The 18,314-nt window shown below is 38.3% G+C and overlaps 1 protein-coding gene across 1 annotated transcript in view; it reads right to left on the bottom strand.

The window, feature by feature from the left end:
- The window catches only part of HECW1 (HECT, C2 and WW domain containing E3 ubiquitin protein ligase 1), a 578,356-nt gene that overhangs the window by 340,595 nt on the left and 219,447 nt on the right, over positions 1-18,314 (bottom strand). The window contains exon 5 of the mRNA XM_016212519.2: positions 6,581-6,688. Within this exon, the coding sequence (XP_016068005.2) occupies positions 6,581-6,688 (108 nt within the window). The remainder of the gene's footprint in view (positions 1-6,580; positions 6,689-18,314) is intronic.

The following is an 18,314-nucleotide window of genomic DNA, read 5'->3' on the forward strand; positions in this document are numbered from 1 at the left end:
AACGCACAAAGCAAAACACAAGCAGAGAGTCTACCCTGCAAGATCCTGCCACCCACTCACCAAGGCACCCAGTGGGTGGAGACCCAAAGTCAGCTCTGTGCCACACCCTTGCACCACTGATCTCAGTAAAGCTGGGGCGGCTCAGCGCCCCACCATGGTGCCCCTCAGTACCTGTCCAAAATCCCAGACTCTCCCCACCAGGAGCTTAGGGTGGGAGGGCTTTCCTTCCCTTCTCACCACACAGATTAAATGCTTTCTGGGGCTTGACACAATGCCTTACAGGAAGGAAAATGGTCCCTGTATGTGGCTGCTCAGTGCAGACCTCTGGTCCCTTACTACTCGTGTGTTGCACACTTTGGGACAGCCTTTCTTATGGTCAGCACCCTGAGCATTAGACTCCAGTCGTGGCTGTCATTAGAAGCTTTGTTTCACTAGGAAAGCACAGTCCCCTCCTCACAGGCACACTGCTCACCCAGGTTCCTCTGATCTCTGTGCTGTGAACTTTCCTCTGCTCCAGGTTTGAGATTCCTTCTTTTAAATGGTGGACCACACTCCCAAGGGAAGAGAACTTTGCAGCCTCCAAGCCTCAGGGCTCAGAGCCCAGCACAGGCTTCAGGGGGTACTCCCCCTTTCTACACCCTGCCTCCTCTTACCAGACTCTATAATGTTTCTTCAGTGCCCCCTACTCAAAATATGTCCATTCAGATAGGTTTCTCTGTTTTTTCCAAGCTGGTTACATAGTACTTTAGTAGTAAATTGAGTCCATGGCTGGCAGCGGGGTAGCTCTGCTGCTTCTCACAGTGCTGCCTTCTTACCTCTCCCCAAAAATGTTTTTAATTTTTTCCCATTGAATATGATGTTGGCTGTAGGTTTTTCATTTATGGCTTTTATTTTGTTGAGGTTTTTTACCTCTATTCCCACTTTGCTTAGAGTTTTTATCATAAATGGGTGCTAGATTTTATCAAATGCCTTTTCTACATCTACTGATATAATCATGTGATTTTTATCTTTCATTTTTTTATGTGGTTTATCACATTTATTAATTTGTGGATATTATACCAAGCTTGCATCCCTGGAATTAATCCTACTTTGTCAAGCTGTATGATCTTTGTAATATACTGCTGAACCTGGATTGTGAATATTTTGTTGAAAACTTTAGCATGTATGTTCATGAGGAATATTTCCCTATAAATTTCTTTTTTGTAGTACCTTTATCTGGTTTTGGAATTAGGATAATGCTGACTTTGTAAAATGAGATAGGGAGACTTTCCTCCTATTGAATTTTTTGAAAGATAAGTGTTAGTTTTTCTTTAAATATTTGGTAAATTTCACCTGTGAAGTTGTCTAGTCTAGGACTTTTATTTGTTGGGTGTTTTTTTACTACTTCAATTTCCCTAGTTGTAGTCAGTCTCTTCATATTTACTGAGTATTGGTGATTCAGTTTTGGAAGATTGTATGTTTTTAAGAATGTATCCATTTCTTCCAGATTATCCAATTTGTTGGCTTATAGTTGTTCATTACATATTCTTAAAATCTTTAGTGTTTCTTTGGTGTCAGTTATTACTTCTCCTCTTTCACTTATGATTTTATTTATTTGGGTCCTCCTCTCTCTTTTTTAAGTTCTCACCCAAGGATATATTTTCCATTGATTATTTTAGATAGAGTGTGAGGGAAGGAATAGGAGAAGAGAGAGAGATTGAAACATTGACATGAGAAAGACACATAGATTGGTTGCCTCGCCTAGACTGGGGCTGGGATCAAACCTGCAACCAAGGTACCTTGCTCTTGATGGGGAATTGAACCCACAACCCTTCAGTCCATGGGTCAACATTCTAACACTGCCAAACTGGCCAGGGCTCTTTTTTCTTGATGAGTCTAGTTAAAAGTTACTGCAAAGGGAACCATCAACTAAATGAAAAGACAGTTCACTGAATGGGAGAACATATTCACCAATACATCTGCTAAAGGCTTAATATCCAAAATATATCAAAAACTTACAAAAATCAATACCAGAAAAAAAACAAAAAACAAACAATCCAATTAAGAAATGGTCAAATAACCTGAATAGATGCTTCTCCAAATAGAACATACATCTGGCCAGCGTAGTTCAGTGGTTGAGCATCACCCCATGAACCAGAAGATCTCAGTTCTATTCTCAGTCAGTGACATTACCAGTTTTTGGGCTTGATTTTTGGTAGGGGATGTGCCTAAGGCAGCTGATCAATGATTCTCTCATCATTGATGTTTCTATCTCTCTCTCCATCTCCCTTTCCCTTCCTCTCCCTGAAATCAATAAAAACACATTAAGCCTGGCTGGTGTGGCTATGTGGTTGAACATCAACCTATGATCCAAAAGATCATGGTTTGATTCCCAGTCAGGGCACATGCCTGGGTTGTGGGCTTGATCACCAGCAGGAGCAGGCAGGAGGCAGCTGATAAATGACTCATCATTGATGTCTCTATCTCTCCCTCCCTGTCCCTTCTTCTCTCTCTAAAATCAATAAAAGATATTTTAAGAAAAATTTTAAAAATTAAAAAATAAAACATTTTTTAAAAGAGGACATACAGATGATCAATACACATATGAAAAAATGCTCAACATCATTAATCATCAGATAAATGCAAATTAAAACCACAATGAGATACCACTTCACACCGTCAGAATGGCTACCATCAATAAATGTGGAGGAAGAGGTGGAAAAAAGGGCACTCTCATGCACTGTTGATGGTTGAGCTACTGTGGAAAGCAGTATGGAGTTACCTCAAAAAATTAAAAATAGAACTGCCTTATGACCCAGTGCTTCCATTTCTGGGAATATATCTTAAGAAACCAGAAACACTGATTTCAAAGCATATATGCATCCCCCTATGTTCATTGCAGCCCTATTTAGCATTATTTACAATAGTCAATATTTGCAAGCAGCCTAAGTGTCTATCAGTAGGTGGATGGATAAATAAGCTGTGTTATACATGATTCTGTATTTACAGAACATTTTCTGTCTGAATGCACTGTGAGTTACAGTGCCTGACAAGAAGAAGCAGCCCAATAAATATTTATTTTTCATCTATGGGAAGCTGCCAGCAGTGAGAGAGCTGGCCAGACAACTCTGAAACCAAAAGCACTTAAGCTTCCAACCTAAATGGAAAGAAAGATCTACCACCTTTATCACTAATTGGCCCTTTTCAAGAACATGGAGAATTGTGGAAAGAAGAAGAGCTTTTTGGAGGTTGGTTATTATTGGATTTACTGCTATGTAACTCTCTGGACTCAGAGTTCTTTAGTGAGTGAGAATGACAATCTCCAAGGTTAGAAGTGAAGCTTCCAAAGTGATAGCTGAGCCTGACCCAGTCCTCTTTCCCCATTTTATATGGGAAATAACAGGAGTAAAGGGGACAGGAAAAAAAAAAAAAAGCTGTGGTGCAATTACACAATGGAATACTACTCGGCCATAAAAAAGATGGAAATCTTACCTTTTGCTACAGTATGGACAGACCTAAGTAAAATAAGCCAGTCAGAGTAATACAAAGACCGTATGATTTCACTTATATGTGGAACCTAATGAACAAAATAAACTAACAGAAAAAGTGGAGACAGACTCGTGGATACAGAGAACAGACTAAGAGTTGTTAGAGGGGAGAAATTTGGAGGCTTAGAAGTGTGAAGGAGTTGAGAAGAAATAGAAAGAAAATACTCATGGACACAGACAACATATCATGATAGCCAGAAGGAAGGGGTGGTGGAGAGAAATACAATAAATTAAAGAGGGATGTATGGTGATGAAAAGAGACTTGACTTGGGCTGGTAAACACAAAATACAATACACAGATGATGTATTGTAGAACTGTATACCTGAAACCTGGAAAATTTTATTAACCAATGTCACCCCAATAAATCCAATTTAAAAATAAGATGATTTTTTGAAAACATGCTTGAGAAATGTTCTGACAAATGCAGACAGTGATGAATTCAGAGTAGACAGTAATCAGGGGTGACTCAGGAAGCAAGAGCAGAGAGGGAGAAGTGGCTGATTTTGAGGGACTGACCTGGAAGCCAGGGAGGACCTGGTAGTAGGTGATACTGAGGACAGGGCAGGAAAAGAAGGCAAGGCAGAGCAATAAAAAAATGACTGCAAATTTCTAGTATATGCCTGGACAGATGTGAAAAGGCAGTGATCATGACCATGAAAACAACATGACATGATACAAGTGTGGGTGAAAAAAAAGAAGGTCCCATTAGTAGAAACTCTTTTGGCTATAATCAGTGGTTGTTCCAGGCATACTACTCTATTCTTCTACTGATGGGGAGCTTGAATAAGCAGGCAGCTACACTTAGCAGATCTGCACCAGAGATCAAGACAAAGATGACTTCCTTGCAGAGTTACCACCTCTGGCCCTTGTTTCTGAGCAATACAAGCCTCAATTTTGAAGAATTGATAGAAGCACACAATCTACAAAGACTATGGTAACTACTTCTGAAGGCTTGGTACTGGCCAGCTGAGCCTGACATAGTCATTGAGGTACTACAATGATACAGCATTATAAAATTTTATCAAGATGGATAAAGCTAAAATTTTAATAGTGATTTTGTCAGTATTAAAATTTGCATCTTTATAGTTCTCATATTACAACAATTACTACTGTAGTCAAATAGCCAGGTGCCCACTAGAGGAAAATTATGCCAGAGAATAGAAAATGATTCAGGCTTTATTTTATTTTTTATTTTATCATGCATGTAACTCCTTGGGGAGTGCAAAAATATTTGTTTTTGAGTGTTCCTAATTTGGTGTAATTTAAAAGTCTGATTTACTCAAACCTTTAAAAAAATCTATAAATCAATAGCAATTACCTAATTCTAAATTAAATTGTAATGGGTTTTAGAACATTGATGGGTTTTAGAACATTATAGACCCCAGGTAATTAATGATATACCTCCACTCTCATAAAAGGAAATAATTAAAGGGAATAAAAAAATGAAAATGAAATGAAAACCTCATTTATTTTAGTATTTTAATTTAGCCCCCATGTAGAAAGAATGACCTCCTGTTGTAACTCAACATGTAAAATCAGGCAATGTTCAAAATTTATAAAATTATTTTTAATTTTAAGAAAGTATGGCTTACCAATTAGATTAACATATTTTCACTACCTGAAGAATACAGAGTCTTATTTTTGATTCATAACCAAAGCTTCTATAACCTGGATAATGGTCTGTATTCTGCATTTTTATTTTAACAAGAGGATTATTAACTGTTTGATGTGTTAATGAAGGATAGCTATATTGAAACATTTTGTACGTTCAATCTCTTTCTGTTTGTTAATTTGGAACTTTTTCAATCATACTTTTCTTTTTTAATGTATATCTTTATTGATTTCAGAGAGAGGAAGAGAGCAGGAGAGACAAAGATAAAAACATCAATGATGAAAGAGTCCTCATTGATCAGCTGTCTCTTGCACACCCCCTACTAGGGATCAAGCCCACAACCTGAGCATGTGCTCTGACTGGAAATCAAACCATGATCTCATAAATCCTAAGTCGATGCTCAACTGCTGAGCCATGCCTGGCTGGGCTCAATCATATGTTTCTGAAAAAGCAAATTATTTCACATTAAAAAATATACACTCGTATAACATTATATATAGTTTTAATACATTCAGACACCTGAAGCTATGAATTATTATAACATTTTAATTTATTTGATTTATATGTGTGTCCCAAGTTAATATTTTAATTATCTGGAAGCTTAATTACAATTTGTGTTGGTAAATTTTTTGACAAATTATATTCGTACAGAATAACACATTCTTAGTATACTGATCACTCATTTGATGTATTTGCGAATATAAATATCCACCCTTTTAATTTCACTCTCTTCTATTTTTCTAAAGCACTGTGCTATTGCTAGTCCAACAGGTATATATATTGAAGAGTGGGAACTTCTTGTTTGCACCAGAACATTTTTAAAAATGTCATTTTTCTAAAGTGCTTTTATTTATCTTGACTATGAATTGGCAAGCCATTTGTTTATTGTAGAACATTGCTACTTAATCAATTTTAAAAAATAATAAGATACGTGATGACAAGTTTATACATTATGAAATGGCAGTAGATCAGGAACCAAGGAACAGGTTGGCTGTAGTAATATATCATCTCCATTTTTAGGAAAAGTGGAATATTCCCAGCATGCTGGAGCCATGAGCAAGGAGTATTTAAGAGCTGGGTCAAGCAAAGCCAAAACTGGATGAGAGGATACAGAAGAGGCAACTATCACAAAGTTGAAAAGCAGCTGGAGAAGCCATGGAGCAAAAATTAAGGGATATGAGCCATAAGATCCTGAGTCCAGAGGCTGATGAATGAACATGAACAAAAATGTTCTTTGAAATTAAAGGAGTGGCCCTCTGGGATGTTTTGGATGGCTGTTATCCAATTGTTGTACACTATTCACTATTTTTAAATATCTCATCAACTCTGTGTCTCTCTTTCACATGGCATTTTTCTAAGTGCAGGCAATACAACAGTATAAAGAACAAAGCAGTTGAATTCTGCTTCATCCCAAAAAACAGGAATGGGAAAAGTACTCACGTTCCACAAAGTAAGAGTTGGCATCAATCTTCCAAATGATCTGGCCTCGATGAGAACCATTGACTCCACGGTTCTTATAGTCCAGAAAGTTTTCTGACAGGACCTCATCTATATTGTTAAGAATGAGAGTAGAGAAACATATCAGCCAACAACTTATATGGGGGGAGGGGGAGAGCAACGGATATTAACACCATCTCCAGATGAATGGAGGAAAAAACATTTAGAATCAAAATCAGGGAGCTCACAGAGAATCATAGAGTCAGTATCCTAAGGTACTCTGTGGACCAACCCCATTTTAATGCAAGAATCTCTAACCACTCCACAACACTCTTGGCAAATGATCATTTAGCTTGTTCTTGAACAACTCCAAAAACAGAGCTCTAATTGCTTTTATGGCATCTTATTTTACTTTTAAAAACTCTTACATGTATGAAATCTCAGTGTGAAAATCTCCCTCCTATATGGGAAAAAGATGGTGGTAAAGCAGGTGGAAGTTACAATTATCTCCTTCCAGGTTTGAACTGGAATTACAACTAACTTATGGAATAATTAACCTGAATAACTGAAGACTAGCTGAACATAAGTATTGTAACCAAGGATTTACAAAAGCCAACTCAAAATTAGTAGAAATTGTGGAGATGTTAAAGGCCTGGTCTCCTACCCACTTGAGAACTTAGAAGGATATCTCAGCTGCAAATGTCCTCCCCTTAGGGACATGGGGTCTCAAACCCATGCCTGGCTCCCCAGCCTGGAGCACCATAGCCAGAAACAGGCACACACATAACATCTAGCTGTAAAGGTCACAGAGGATTCTCTCTGCTAGAGAGTGAAAGGAGTCTGCTAGAAAACAATGTGCCCTCTTAAAGGGTCAGCACACAAAATCTCCTTTGTAGCTACTCACCCTAGATTTCAGCAGAGGGAGAATGGATCAGAGCCCACTGGATTCATGTGAGGACAGACTAGGTTGTGTGGGTCCAGGGAGAGAGCTGAAAGGACAACTACCAGGGTGCCTGTACTGTGTCCCTCTCCTGCACTGAACACAGATACCATTTTTCTTGGGTTGAGCACTACTCTTTATACTGCATTGGTCTGGGAGACTGCATAGCCCCACCATCCCAACTCCCTGTCACCTTGTCCTGCCAAGCTCACACCCTGCAGAAGAGTCTGTTACCTGAGCCTGTGGTGTAGACTTTCTTGAAGGAATCAGGGTGAACTAAAAGGGAATCAGAGACTGAGTTGTGTGGCTCTGGGGTGGATGCCATTTCCCCTCCCTTCTGCAGCATGCCAGAGCAGTATTGCCCCATGCTGCGCATGCCAGAGAAGTATTGTCCATGCTGTGAATGCCAGGGCAGTGGCTGGGGTTCCCAGTGCACCAGAGCAGTGAAAGTCTGTAAGCCAGAGCTGTGCACCCTGAGAACCAGAGCAGTGGCACCCCACACCCCATAAACCAAAGCAGCAGTTCCTGTGAGTCAGATTAGTGGTGTCCTGTCCCCTAAGGGGAGATCCACTAGCCCCACCATGAGACAACCACTAACTCTACCCTCCCAGATCCTGGTAACCCCGCCCAGTTGAGCTTGCACTCTGCAATACTGTGCAGAGGGTTCCTCAGGAAATTGGGGCAGACTCTGGGAAAAACTGAGTTGTATCTTGGGGGGTGTCATTCTTCCCTTGCAAGCCTGACTGATGCCAAAGTTCCTATACAGAACCCTCCCATTGCATGGCCAAGTCTGTTTGGGCCTGGAAAACTCTGCTAGCCTCACTCTGATAATTCCCTGAGATCCTGCTCCACTGCAGGCACCCAGTGGGTAGTGGCTGACCTTGGTATACCCTGATGCTATAAATGAATGGTTTCAGAACCAGCACTACTGTCAAGTTTGTTTCTGCATCAATCTGGTAAACACCACTTGTCCCTTCCTTGTGACTCATTGAGACCCTATCCCATACAACTCATGTACTACATAGGCTCTTTCAGTGACAGAGCCTAAAAGGCAGGAGAAGACAAAGGGATATCTCAGGGAGCCTGGAGATTTTTGATGACTTTCCCTGGAATTGGAGCTGGTGCTGACCACTCCCATGTACACAGGCTCAGCAGAGACAGCCACAAACTATAGATGGCTTTGTAGCTCCAAACAGGTAGCTGAGGCCCAGTCACAGATGGTGCCTGACACTGACTTGCACTGGATTCTCTTGCAAGTGACCACTGAACCAACACACCCAGCAGTGAGATTCAGACCACATCAGAGCACAACTCAATTAGCTGCACAAGTGGCATAGCTAAAAAGAGATCTCAGCAAATACCAGACCTTGTAGAGGAAAATTCAACTTTGTGGAGTCAGCCCTCACATACATTGTCATAGCCAGCCAGAGGGATATCAATCATAGATAAGCAAAAGCAATCATATTCAATTACAATAGGAGGACTTACAAAACCCATACCAGGGACATCCTGCAGCAACCAGCTCAGGTGACCATGAAGACAGTGCCATTGAGCCCAAAGAGACAACAGCTAAATAAAACCACCAAATCAAGAATAGGTGGCATAGCAGATCTATATAATACCCAGAAACAACCACAGAGAAGCAGAAAAAATGGGAAGACAAAAAAATGACCCAAATGAGAGAATAGAAGAAATTCCCAGAAAAAGAACTAAATGAATGAAGGCAAGAAAGGTAGCAGATAGAGAACTCAAAACAATGGTTATAAGGATAATCAAGGAACTTAGTAAAAACTTCAACAGAGATAGCAAGCATTAAAAAAAAAGGCATAGGAAGCATTATAAAGTCAGAAATGAAGAATACTATATCTGAAATGAAGAGTAGGCTAAAAGGAATCAACAGCAGGATAAATGAAGCAGATGACTGAATAAGTAATTTGGTAGACAAAGTAGAAAAAAACACCCTATCAGAGCGGCAATAAATAAATAAATAAATAAATAAATAATCAGAAAAAAATGAGAATAATCTAAAGAGCCTCTAAAAAAAATTAAGAAAGGAGAAGTGAAGTTAGAGCAATGGACCATGAGAGACATACCCTTGGCTTCTCCCCCTGAAATTTCAACAAGTGAACTAATTATAATTCAACAAAGAAATCCCTACTCAACACCAAGGCATGCCCACACACTGAAACATCTATAGGTGGGCAACTGGGAATATGCAGGGAGGTGAGACGAAAGAAAAGTCCAGATGGCCCGCAGATGCAGCTCTGCAGCTAGGAGCTTGGGGCCTGCCTGGGAAAAAAGAGGAAGCCAGCGGTAGCAGGTGCTTCCTTCAGTCAGCCAGGAAGAAAAGAGAGCTGTTTGGGGCAGCCCAACAGGGTAAGCAAAGTGAACAATGACTGAACCAGCAAATACCTGACAGATCCTGGAGTTATGCCTTGTGGTTGTCCCCCTGTTGGATGAGATTATTCCTGACAATAAAAGAGAACCACAGAACCCTGCTGCACTTGGATTCCCAAACTCGCCCCCCCCCCATTGCCCTCAGTGTCAGGTTAAGGAACATTTTATCTGTAAACCAAGAGCTATTACAGTAGAACCACTGTTTCCCTCTGTGACTGATCCTCTGCTTTGGTGCTTGAAGTGGGACTCAACTGAGGTCCAGGCTGCCATTACGGTGAGGGCAAAACAAACCCCACCCCCAAGCATCAGGACTGTACTGTCCTATGAACGCTCTTGAAGGCCAAGTCTGGGAGATCAGAGTTAAAAAAAAGCTTGTGATTCAGTGCCATCTTCTGGAAAATAGTAGAAAGACCTCTTCAGAGTACATTGCTATAGAAGGGACATTTATGCTTAAACAAAAGAGAGGAGTAAATACCATGAACAACCACAGTAATGAGGACAATAGAAAGAAAATGAAAAATCCCCAGAAAACAAGCTGGAACACATGGAAATATGTGATATAAGTGACAGAGATTTCAAAATTGTAGTATTGCAAATACTCAACGAGATGAAAGAATATACAGACAAGAAATTCAGTGCACTGAGAAAACAAATCAATGAACAAAACAAATACTTTATCAGATATTGAAACTTTGAAAAGGAACCAATCAGAAATCCTGGAAATGAAGCATGCAATTAAGGAGATTAAGAATGAGCTACTGAGCATAGAAAACAGAGCCAACCAGGTGGAGGAAAGAACTAGTGATATTGAAGAAAGGAATCTAGAAATGACACAGAGGGAAGAAGAGAGAGAGACCTGAGCATAAAGAAAAATGAAAGAACTCTACAAGAACTATCTTACTCTATCAGAAAAAACAATACTAGAATTATAGGCATTCCTTAAGAAGAAGAGAGGGCTAAGGGAACAGAGAGTCTATTGAAACAAATAGTGGATGAGAATATCCCAAACCTATGTAAAGAATTGGATCTTAGAATTCAAAGAGCAAACAGAACACCTAATTATTTCAATCCAAGGAGGCCTCCTCCAAAGCACATTGTATTAAAACTGTCAAAAATGAATGACAAAGAAAAAATTCTCAAAGCAGCCAAGGAAGTAAAGAAGTGACCTACAAAGGAAAACACGTCAAAATTTCATTCCACTTTTCAGCACAAACTCTACAAGATAGAATAGAATGAAACCAAATCGTCAAACATCTGAAAGAGAAAAATTACCAGCCACTAATAGCATATCCAGCAAAATTATTCTTTAAATATGAAGGAGAAATAAAGACATTCCCAGACATACAAAAGCTGAAAGAATGTATCACCAGAAAACCTCCAATGCAAGAAATACTTAAGGGAATTATTCTACCTGAAACAAAAAACATAAGGCCACAGCACTACAAGTAAGATCGCCAAAAAATTTACAGCATAATTAAGAATAATTTGTGACAACAAAAACATAAAAGGGAAAGAGTTACAGGCCTGAACTGGCAAAGGAGGATGAACATTACATGCATTCAAAATAAAAAAACACTACTGTATATATGCAACTTTATTTTTTATAAACCTAATGGTAACCGCACTCAAAACTCCCCAAGCCAGGACACATAGCTTTAAAAAGGACATAGAGGAAAGAAGTATGAAACACCACTAAACAAAAATGACAGACAGAAGTACAAAAGAAAATAAGCAATAGAGGTACAGAGCTACCAGAAAACAAAAGATGAAAGGGCTACAGGAAATCTTCATACATCAATAATTATCCTAAATGTAAATGGTCTGAATTTACCAATAAAGAGGCACAGAGTAGCAGAGTGGATCAAAAAACAAAATCCAACCATATGCTGCCTACAAGAGACACATCTAATCTACCAATGACAAAGGTAGATTCAAAGCAAAAGGGTGGAAAATGATTCTCCAAGCAATTAATATCCACCAAACAACAGGTGTAGCCATATTTATATCTGACAAAATAGAATTCAAGGTAAAGATAACAAGAGACAAACATGGATACTTTATAATGATAAAGGGGACACTACATCTAGAAAACATAACACTTCTTAATATATATGCACCTAACCCGGGAGCACTGAAATATATAAAGCAACTACTCACAAAACAAAAGGGAGAAACAGATCAAAACACAATCATAGCTGGGGACCTTAATACTCCATTAATGACTCTCAACAGACTAAGTAAAATAGAAAATCAATAAAGAAATATTGACTTTAAATGAAATGCTAGACCAAATGTAAATAATTGACATTTACAGAGCCTTTCACCCCAGAACATCAGATTATACATTTTTCTCCAGCGCACATAGAACTTTTGCAAGGATAGACCATATGTTGGGTCACAGAACTAACATCAACAAATTCAAGAAGATTGAAATTATACCAAGTATATTCTCTGACCACAATGCCTTAAAATTGGCAATCAACTGCAAGAAGGAAGTAAAGAAACCCACAAATATATGGAGATTAAACAGCATATTACCCAAAAGTGACTGGGTCAAAGAAGAAATAAAATATGAGGTCAAAAGATACATAGAGGCAAAAGAGAATGACAATACAACATATCAGAACTTCTGGGATGCAGCAAAAGCAATAATAATAGAAAAGTTTATATCATTACAGGCCTATCTCAAGAAACAAGATAAATCCCAAGTAAATAGCCTAAACCCACATCTTAAAGAACTAGAAAAAGAAGAATAAAAGCAACACAAAGTCAGCAGAGGAAAGGAAATCATAAAAAGTAGAGCAGAATTGTGAAATAGAGAACAAAAAGACTGCAAAAAATTAATAAAACAAACAGTTGGTTCTTTGAAAAGATTAAGAAAATTGACAAACCCCTGGTTAGACCCACTAAAGAAAAAAACAAAAAGATCCATATAAATAAAATTTGAAAGGAGAAAGAAGTCACCACAGACATCACAGATATACAAAGTATCATACTAGGATATTATGAAAAACCATATTCCACCAAAACCAATAACCTAGAAGAAATAGAAAAGTTCCTAGAAATGTATAACCTTCCCAGGCTAAATCATGAAGAATTGGAAAATCAAAATAGACCAATCAGCAGTGAGGATATTGAAACAACCATCAAAAACCTACCAAAAAACAAAAGTCCAGGACTCAATGGCTTCAACAGTGAATTCTACCAAATGTTCAAAGAAGAATTAAAAATTATCTTCCTCAAACTCTTCCAAAAAAATTGAAAAAGAAACAATTCTTTGTAACACATTTTATGAGGCCAATATAACCCTGATACCAAAACCTGGCAAGAATAACAAAAAAAGAAAACTACAAACCAATATCTCTGATGAATACAGATGCAAAAATCCTAAAAAGACTACTAGTAAATTGAATACAGCAGTACATTAAAAGATAATACATCACAATCAAATGAGGTTCATTCCAGGAGCACAAGGCTGGTTCAACATATGTAAACCAATCAATGGAATACACCACATTAACACAAGAAAGGATAAAAATCATAAACCTTATCAATAGATGCAGAAAAGCATTTGATAAGATACAGCATCCATTTATGATGAAAACACTCAATAAAATAGAAATAGAATGAAACTATGTCAACATAATAAAGGCCATATATGATAAACCTTCAGTCAATATCATACTCAACTGTGAAAAACTGAAAGCTTTTTCTCTAAGATCAGGAATAAGACAAGGATGCCCACTCTCACCATTCTTATACAATGTAGTTCTGGAAGTCTTAGCCAGAAGCAATAAAGCAAGAGAAAGAAATAAAAAACACCCAGCCCAGCCAGGCGTGGCTCAGCAGTTGAGCATCGACCTAGCATCCAGGAGATTGGGGTTCGATTCCCTGTCAAGGCACATGCCCCGGTTGTGGGCTGCAGCTGATCAATGACTCTCTCATCATTGATGTTTCTATCTTTCTCTCTCCCTCTCCCTTCCTCTCTCTGAAATCAATAAAGATTTTTTTTTTTTTAAAAAAAAAGCATCCAAATGCGAAAGAAAGGAGTAAAACTGTCACTTTTTGCAGACGACATGATTCTGTATTTAGAAAACACTAAAGACTCCACCAGAAAAAAAATATTAGAAACAATAAACAAATACAGTAAAGTTGCAGGATACAAAATCAATGTACAAAAATCCATTGACTTCCTGTGTACTAACAACAAAACTTTATAAAACAAAATGAAAAAAAAAATTTCTTTTGTAATTGCAACCAAAATAATAAAATACCTATGAATAAATGTAAAGAATGTGAAAGATCTATATACTGAAAATTACAAAGTATTATTAAAAGAGATTGAAAAAGAAACCAAAAAAATGGAAAAATACCCCATGTTCATGTATTGGAAGAATCAACATAGTTAAAATGGCCATATTACCCAAAGCAATATACAGATATAATGCAACCCCATCAGAATCCCAATATTACTTTTTAAAGAAATAGAACAAAAAAAAATCAGATTTGTATGAAACCACAAAAGAACCCCCAAAGCCAAAGCAATCCTGAGAAAAAAGAACAAAGCTGGAGGTATCACACTATCTGACTTCAAATTATGCTACAGTTACAAATATCAAAACAGTATCATAATGGCAGAGAAACAGACACACAGATCAGTGGAACAGAATAGAGAGCCCAGATATAAAACCACATATATATGGGCAGATAATTTTTGAGAAAAGAGTCAGAAACACACAAAGGAGTAAAGATAACCTCTTCAATACATGGTTCTGGGAAAACTGGAAAGCCACATGCTAAAGAATGAAACTGGATTACAGTTTGTTCCCATACACAAAAATTAACTCAAAATGGATCAAAGACCTAAATGTGAGACCTGAAACAATAAGTTACATAGAAGAAAACATAGGTACCAAACTTATGATTGTAGAGAATATTTTATGAACTTGACCCCAAAAGCAAGGAAAATAAAGGCAAAAAAAATGAATGGGACTATATCAAACTAAAAAGCTTCTGCACAGCAAAATATACTGACAACATAATAAAGAGGCTGCCAACCAGGTGGGAGATGATATTTGTAAACAGTACTTCTGACAAAGGTTTAGTTTCCAAAATATATAAAGAACTCATAAAACTCAACACCAAACAACCCCAATTAAAAATTGGGCAGTGGACCTAAACATACATCTCTCTCAAGGACACATATGAACAGTCAACAGATATATGAAAAGATGTTCAACCTCACTAGAAATTCAGGAAATGCAAATCAAAACTAAAATGAGATGCCACCTTGCACCTGTTAGACTGACTATTATCAACAAGTCAGGCAATAAGTGTTGGAGAGGTTGTGGAGAAAAGGGAACCCTCATTCACTGCTGGTTGAATATAGACTGGTGCAACCACTATGGAATACATACAGTCTGGTGATTCCTCAAAAAATTAAGTAAAGATCAATCCCTCTCCTTGGTATATACCTAAAAACTCAAAAACATTTATTAGCAAAGATATATGCACCCCTATGTTCATTGAAGCATTATTTACAGTAACCAAGATGTGGAAACAACCAAAGTTTTCTGTAATAGAGGACTGGATAAAGAAATTGTGTCACATACACACAACGGAATACTACTCAGCCATAAGAAAGGATGAAATACTGCCATTTGTAACAACATGGATGGACATTGAGAATATTATGCTAAGTGAAATAAGTAAGTCAGAAAAAGCTAAGAACCATATGATTTCATTCATATGTGGGATATAAAACTGAAACTTGTGAACACAAACAACAATGTGGTGGTTGCCAGAAGGAAGGAGGTGGGGATGTTGAGGGTGGAGGGAGTCTTAATATATAGTCACAGGTGAAGATATGACCTTGGGTGGCACACAGAACAATATACAGATCATATAACATAGAAACCAACACCTGAAACCTGTATGTTTATATTAACCATTGTCACCCCAATAAATTTAATGGTGTTATGAAAAATATTAAAAAATTTAAAAACATTAAGCAAAAAAACAACAACCACATCATAGTAGTACCAGAAGGGGAAGAGAAAGAGCAAGGATTCAAAAACTTCCGTAACTGGTGAAGGAAAAAGACACACATGTTCAGTATGTGCAGAGTGTCAAATCAAGATGAAACCAAAGAGGCCCACCACAAGACACATTATAATTAAAATGGCAAAGGTTAAAGACAAGAGAGAATAACAAAGAGAAGGACAGTTTGTTAGTTACAAGGAAGTTCCCATAGATCACTCAGCTCATTTCTCAATAGAAACATTTCAGGCCAAGGGAATTGGCATGAAATATTTAAAGTGATAAAAAAGAAATACCCACAACCAAGATTATTATACCCAGTAAACCTATCATTTAAAATTGAAGGTGAGGAGATTCTAAGATGGTTGTAGATTAAGTGGAAGCTACACTGACCTTCTTCCAGGACCTAACTGGAATTTCAACTAAAATATAGAAAAATTATCCTGAATAAACAACTGAAGTCTAGCTAGAGAAAACCCTTATAACCAACAACATAAAGAGGCCACATCAAGACTTGTAAGAAGTGTGGAGGCATGAGAGAGCTGGCAGGCCCCACAGGCAGGAGCTAAAGTTCTGGAGTGATATCTCAGCTGTGGGGGTTCCCCCTGAGAAATCTGGAGTCTAAACCACAAGCTGAGAAGAATGACAGAGCCAGTAAAGGTGCCCACATAACATCTGGCTGTGAAGAGCACTGGGGGTTCTGTTCAGATGGAAGAGATGACTGGAGACACAGGATCCCTCTTAAAGGGCCAACACACTAAATTTTATTTATAGCCACTTACCTTGGGTTTCAGCAGAGGGAAGGCAGAGCTTCATGAGGAGAGTCTGGGCTTAGTGACTCTGGAGAAAGAGCTGAGATGACATCGGCCAGAAATCCTGTGCTGAGTGATTGCCCCATGCTGCAGAAGCCATCTTTCTCAGGCAGAGCTTTCACATAAATGCAGCTTTAGCCTGGGAAAAAGCAATTGCCTCACCTGTTGTAAACCCTCTTGCCATACCCTGTAGAGTTTTATGCTTTGCTGAGGACTACAGGCTGAAGCTCTTTAAGGGACTGAGAGTAACAGTTTGCCTGCAGGCATAGGCATATCTCTGGGTGCTCTGAGTCTTTACCTGACCAGCTCCTGGGCCCAGGACTAATACAAGCAGACTTTGGTATGCAACTTGGTCCTGTCCACATGCACCCAGCCCCAGCAGATGAGGTTATAAGCTGTGAATTAGTGACAGCTCCAAACAGGGTACTCAGGGCCAGTCACAAAGAGTGTCTGATATTGGCTTGCAACTAGAGACCTTCTGAAGAGGCCCAAAACCAATAAACCCAGTGGACACTCAGAAAACAATAAGGCAGGATACAATAACCTTCACAACCAGTATATACACAGGTAGATATTGGCAGGCTTTAACCCCTGCCAAGGAGAATTCTGCTTCATCTGATAAGCACCTGCACATCAGCCTGCATCTTGTGTTAGGGACTGAGCATCACTGTCAGCCAGCCTGAGGGTTGAGCCCACATGTGAGTGAGTCAGTAGCAATCAAGATTCAATTACATGTCTGGTGATCAGGGAGACTGCATCACTGGATTCCACAGGTCACTTACTATATAAGGCCACACCACCAACACTAGGAGTCATAGTAGATCTACATAATATATAGAAGCAAACCAAAACAGGCTGCCAAAATTGGGGGAAAAAGAAACAAGTCCCAAATGAAAAACCAAGAGAATTCTCCAGAAGAAGAGCTAAATAAAATGGAGATAAACAATTTAAAGATATAAAGTTCAGAGTAAACATTATAAGGATGCTCAACAGCATTAAAAAATGACTTAGAAACAATGAAAAACAACCAGTCAGAAATAAAGAAATACATAACAGAAAAAAGAATACACAGGAAGGAATAGACAGCATATTAGAGGAAGCCAAGGATTGGATCTATGAATTAGAAGATGAGGAAAAAACACTCAACTTGAAAACCAAAAAGAAAACAACAACTAAAAAACAGGAGGACAGTTTAAGGGAGCTGTGGGACAACATGAAACAACATCTACATCATAGAAATAAAAAAGATTAAGAAAGTGAGCAAGGAATAGAGAATCTGTTTGAAGTAATAATGGCAGAAAATTCTGTAAATGGGTGGAAGAAAAATTCATACAAGTTCAGGAAGCACAGAGAGGCCCATACAAGAACACAAAGGAACCCATGTCCAGACACATCAAAATGAAAATGAAAAATTAAAGACAAAGAGAGAATTTTAAAGGCAGCAAGAGGAAAACAATTTGTTACCCACTAAGGAGATCCCATATGCCTACTACCTTCTCAATAGAAACACTACAAGCAAGAAGACAATGGCATGCAGTATTTGAGGTAA

The sequence above is a fragment of the Miniopterus natalensis genome, chromosome 10 (genome assembly GCF_054644295.1).
Source record: "Miniopterus natalensis isolate mMinNat1 chromosome 10, mMinNat1.hap1, whole genome shotgun sequence".
In the NCBI taxonomy this organism is placed as follows: Eukaryota; Metazoa; Chordata; class Mammalia; order Chiroptera; family Miniopteridae; genus Miniopterus; species Miniopterus natalensis.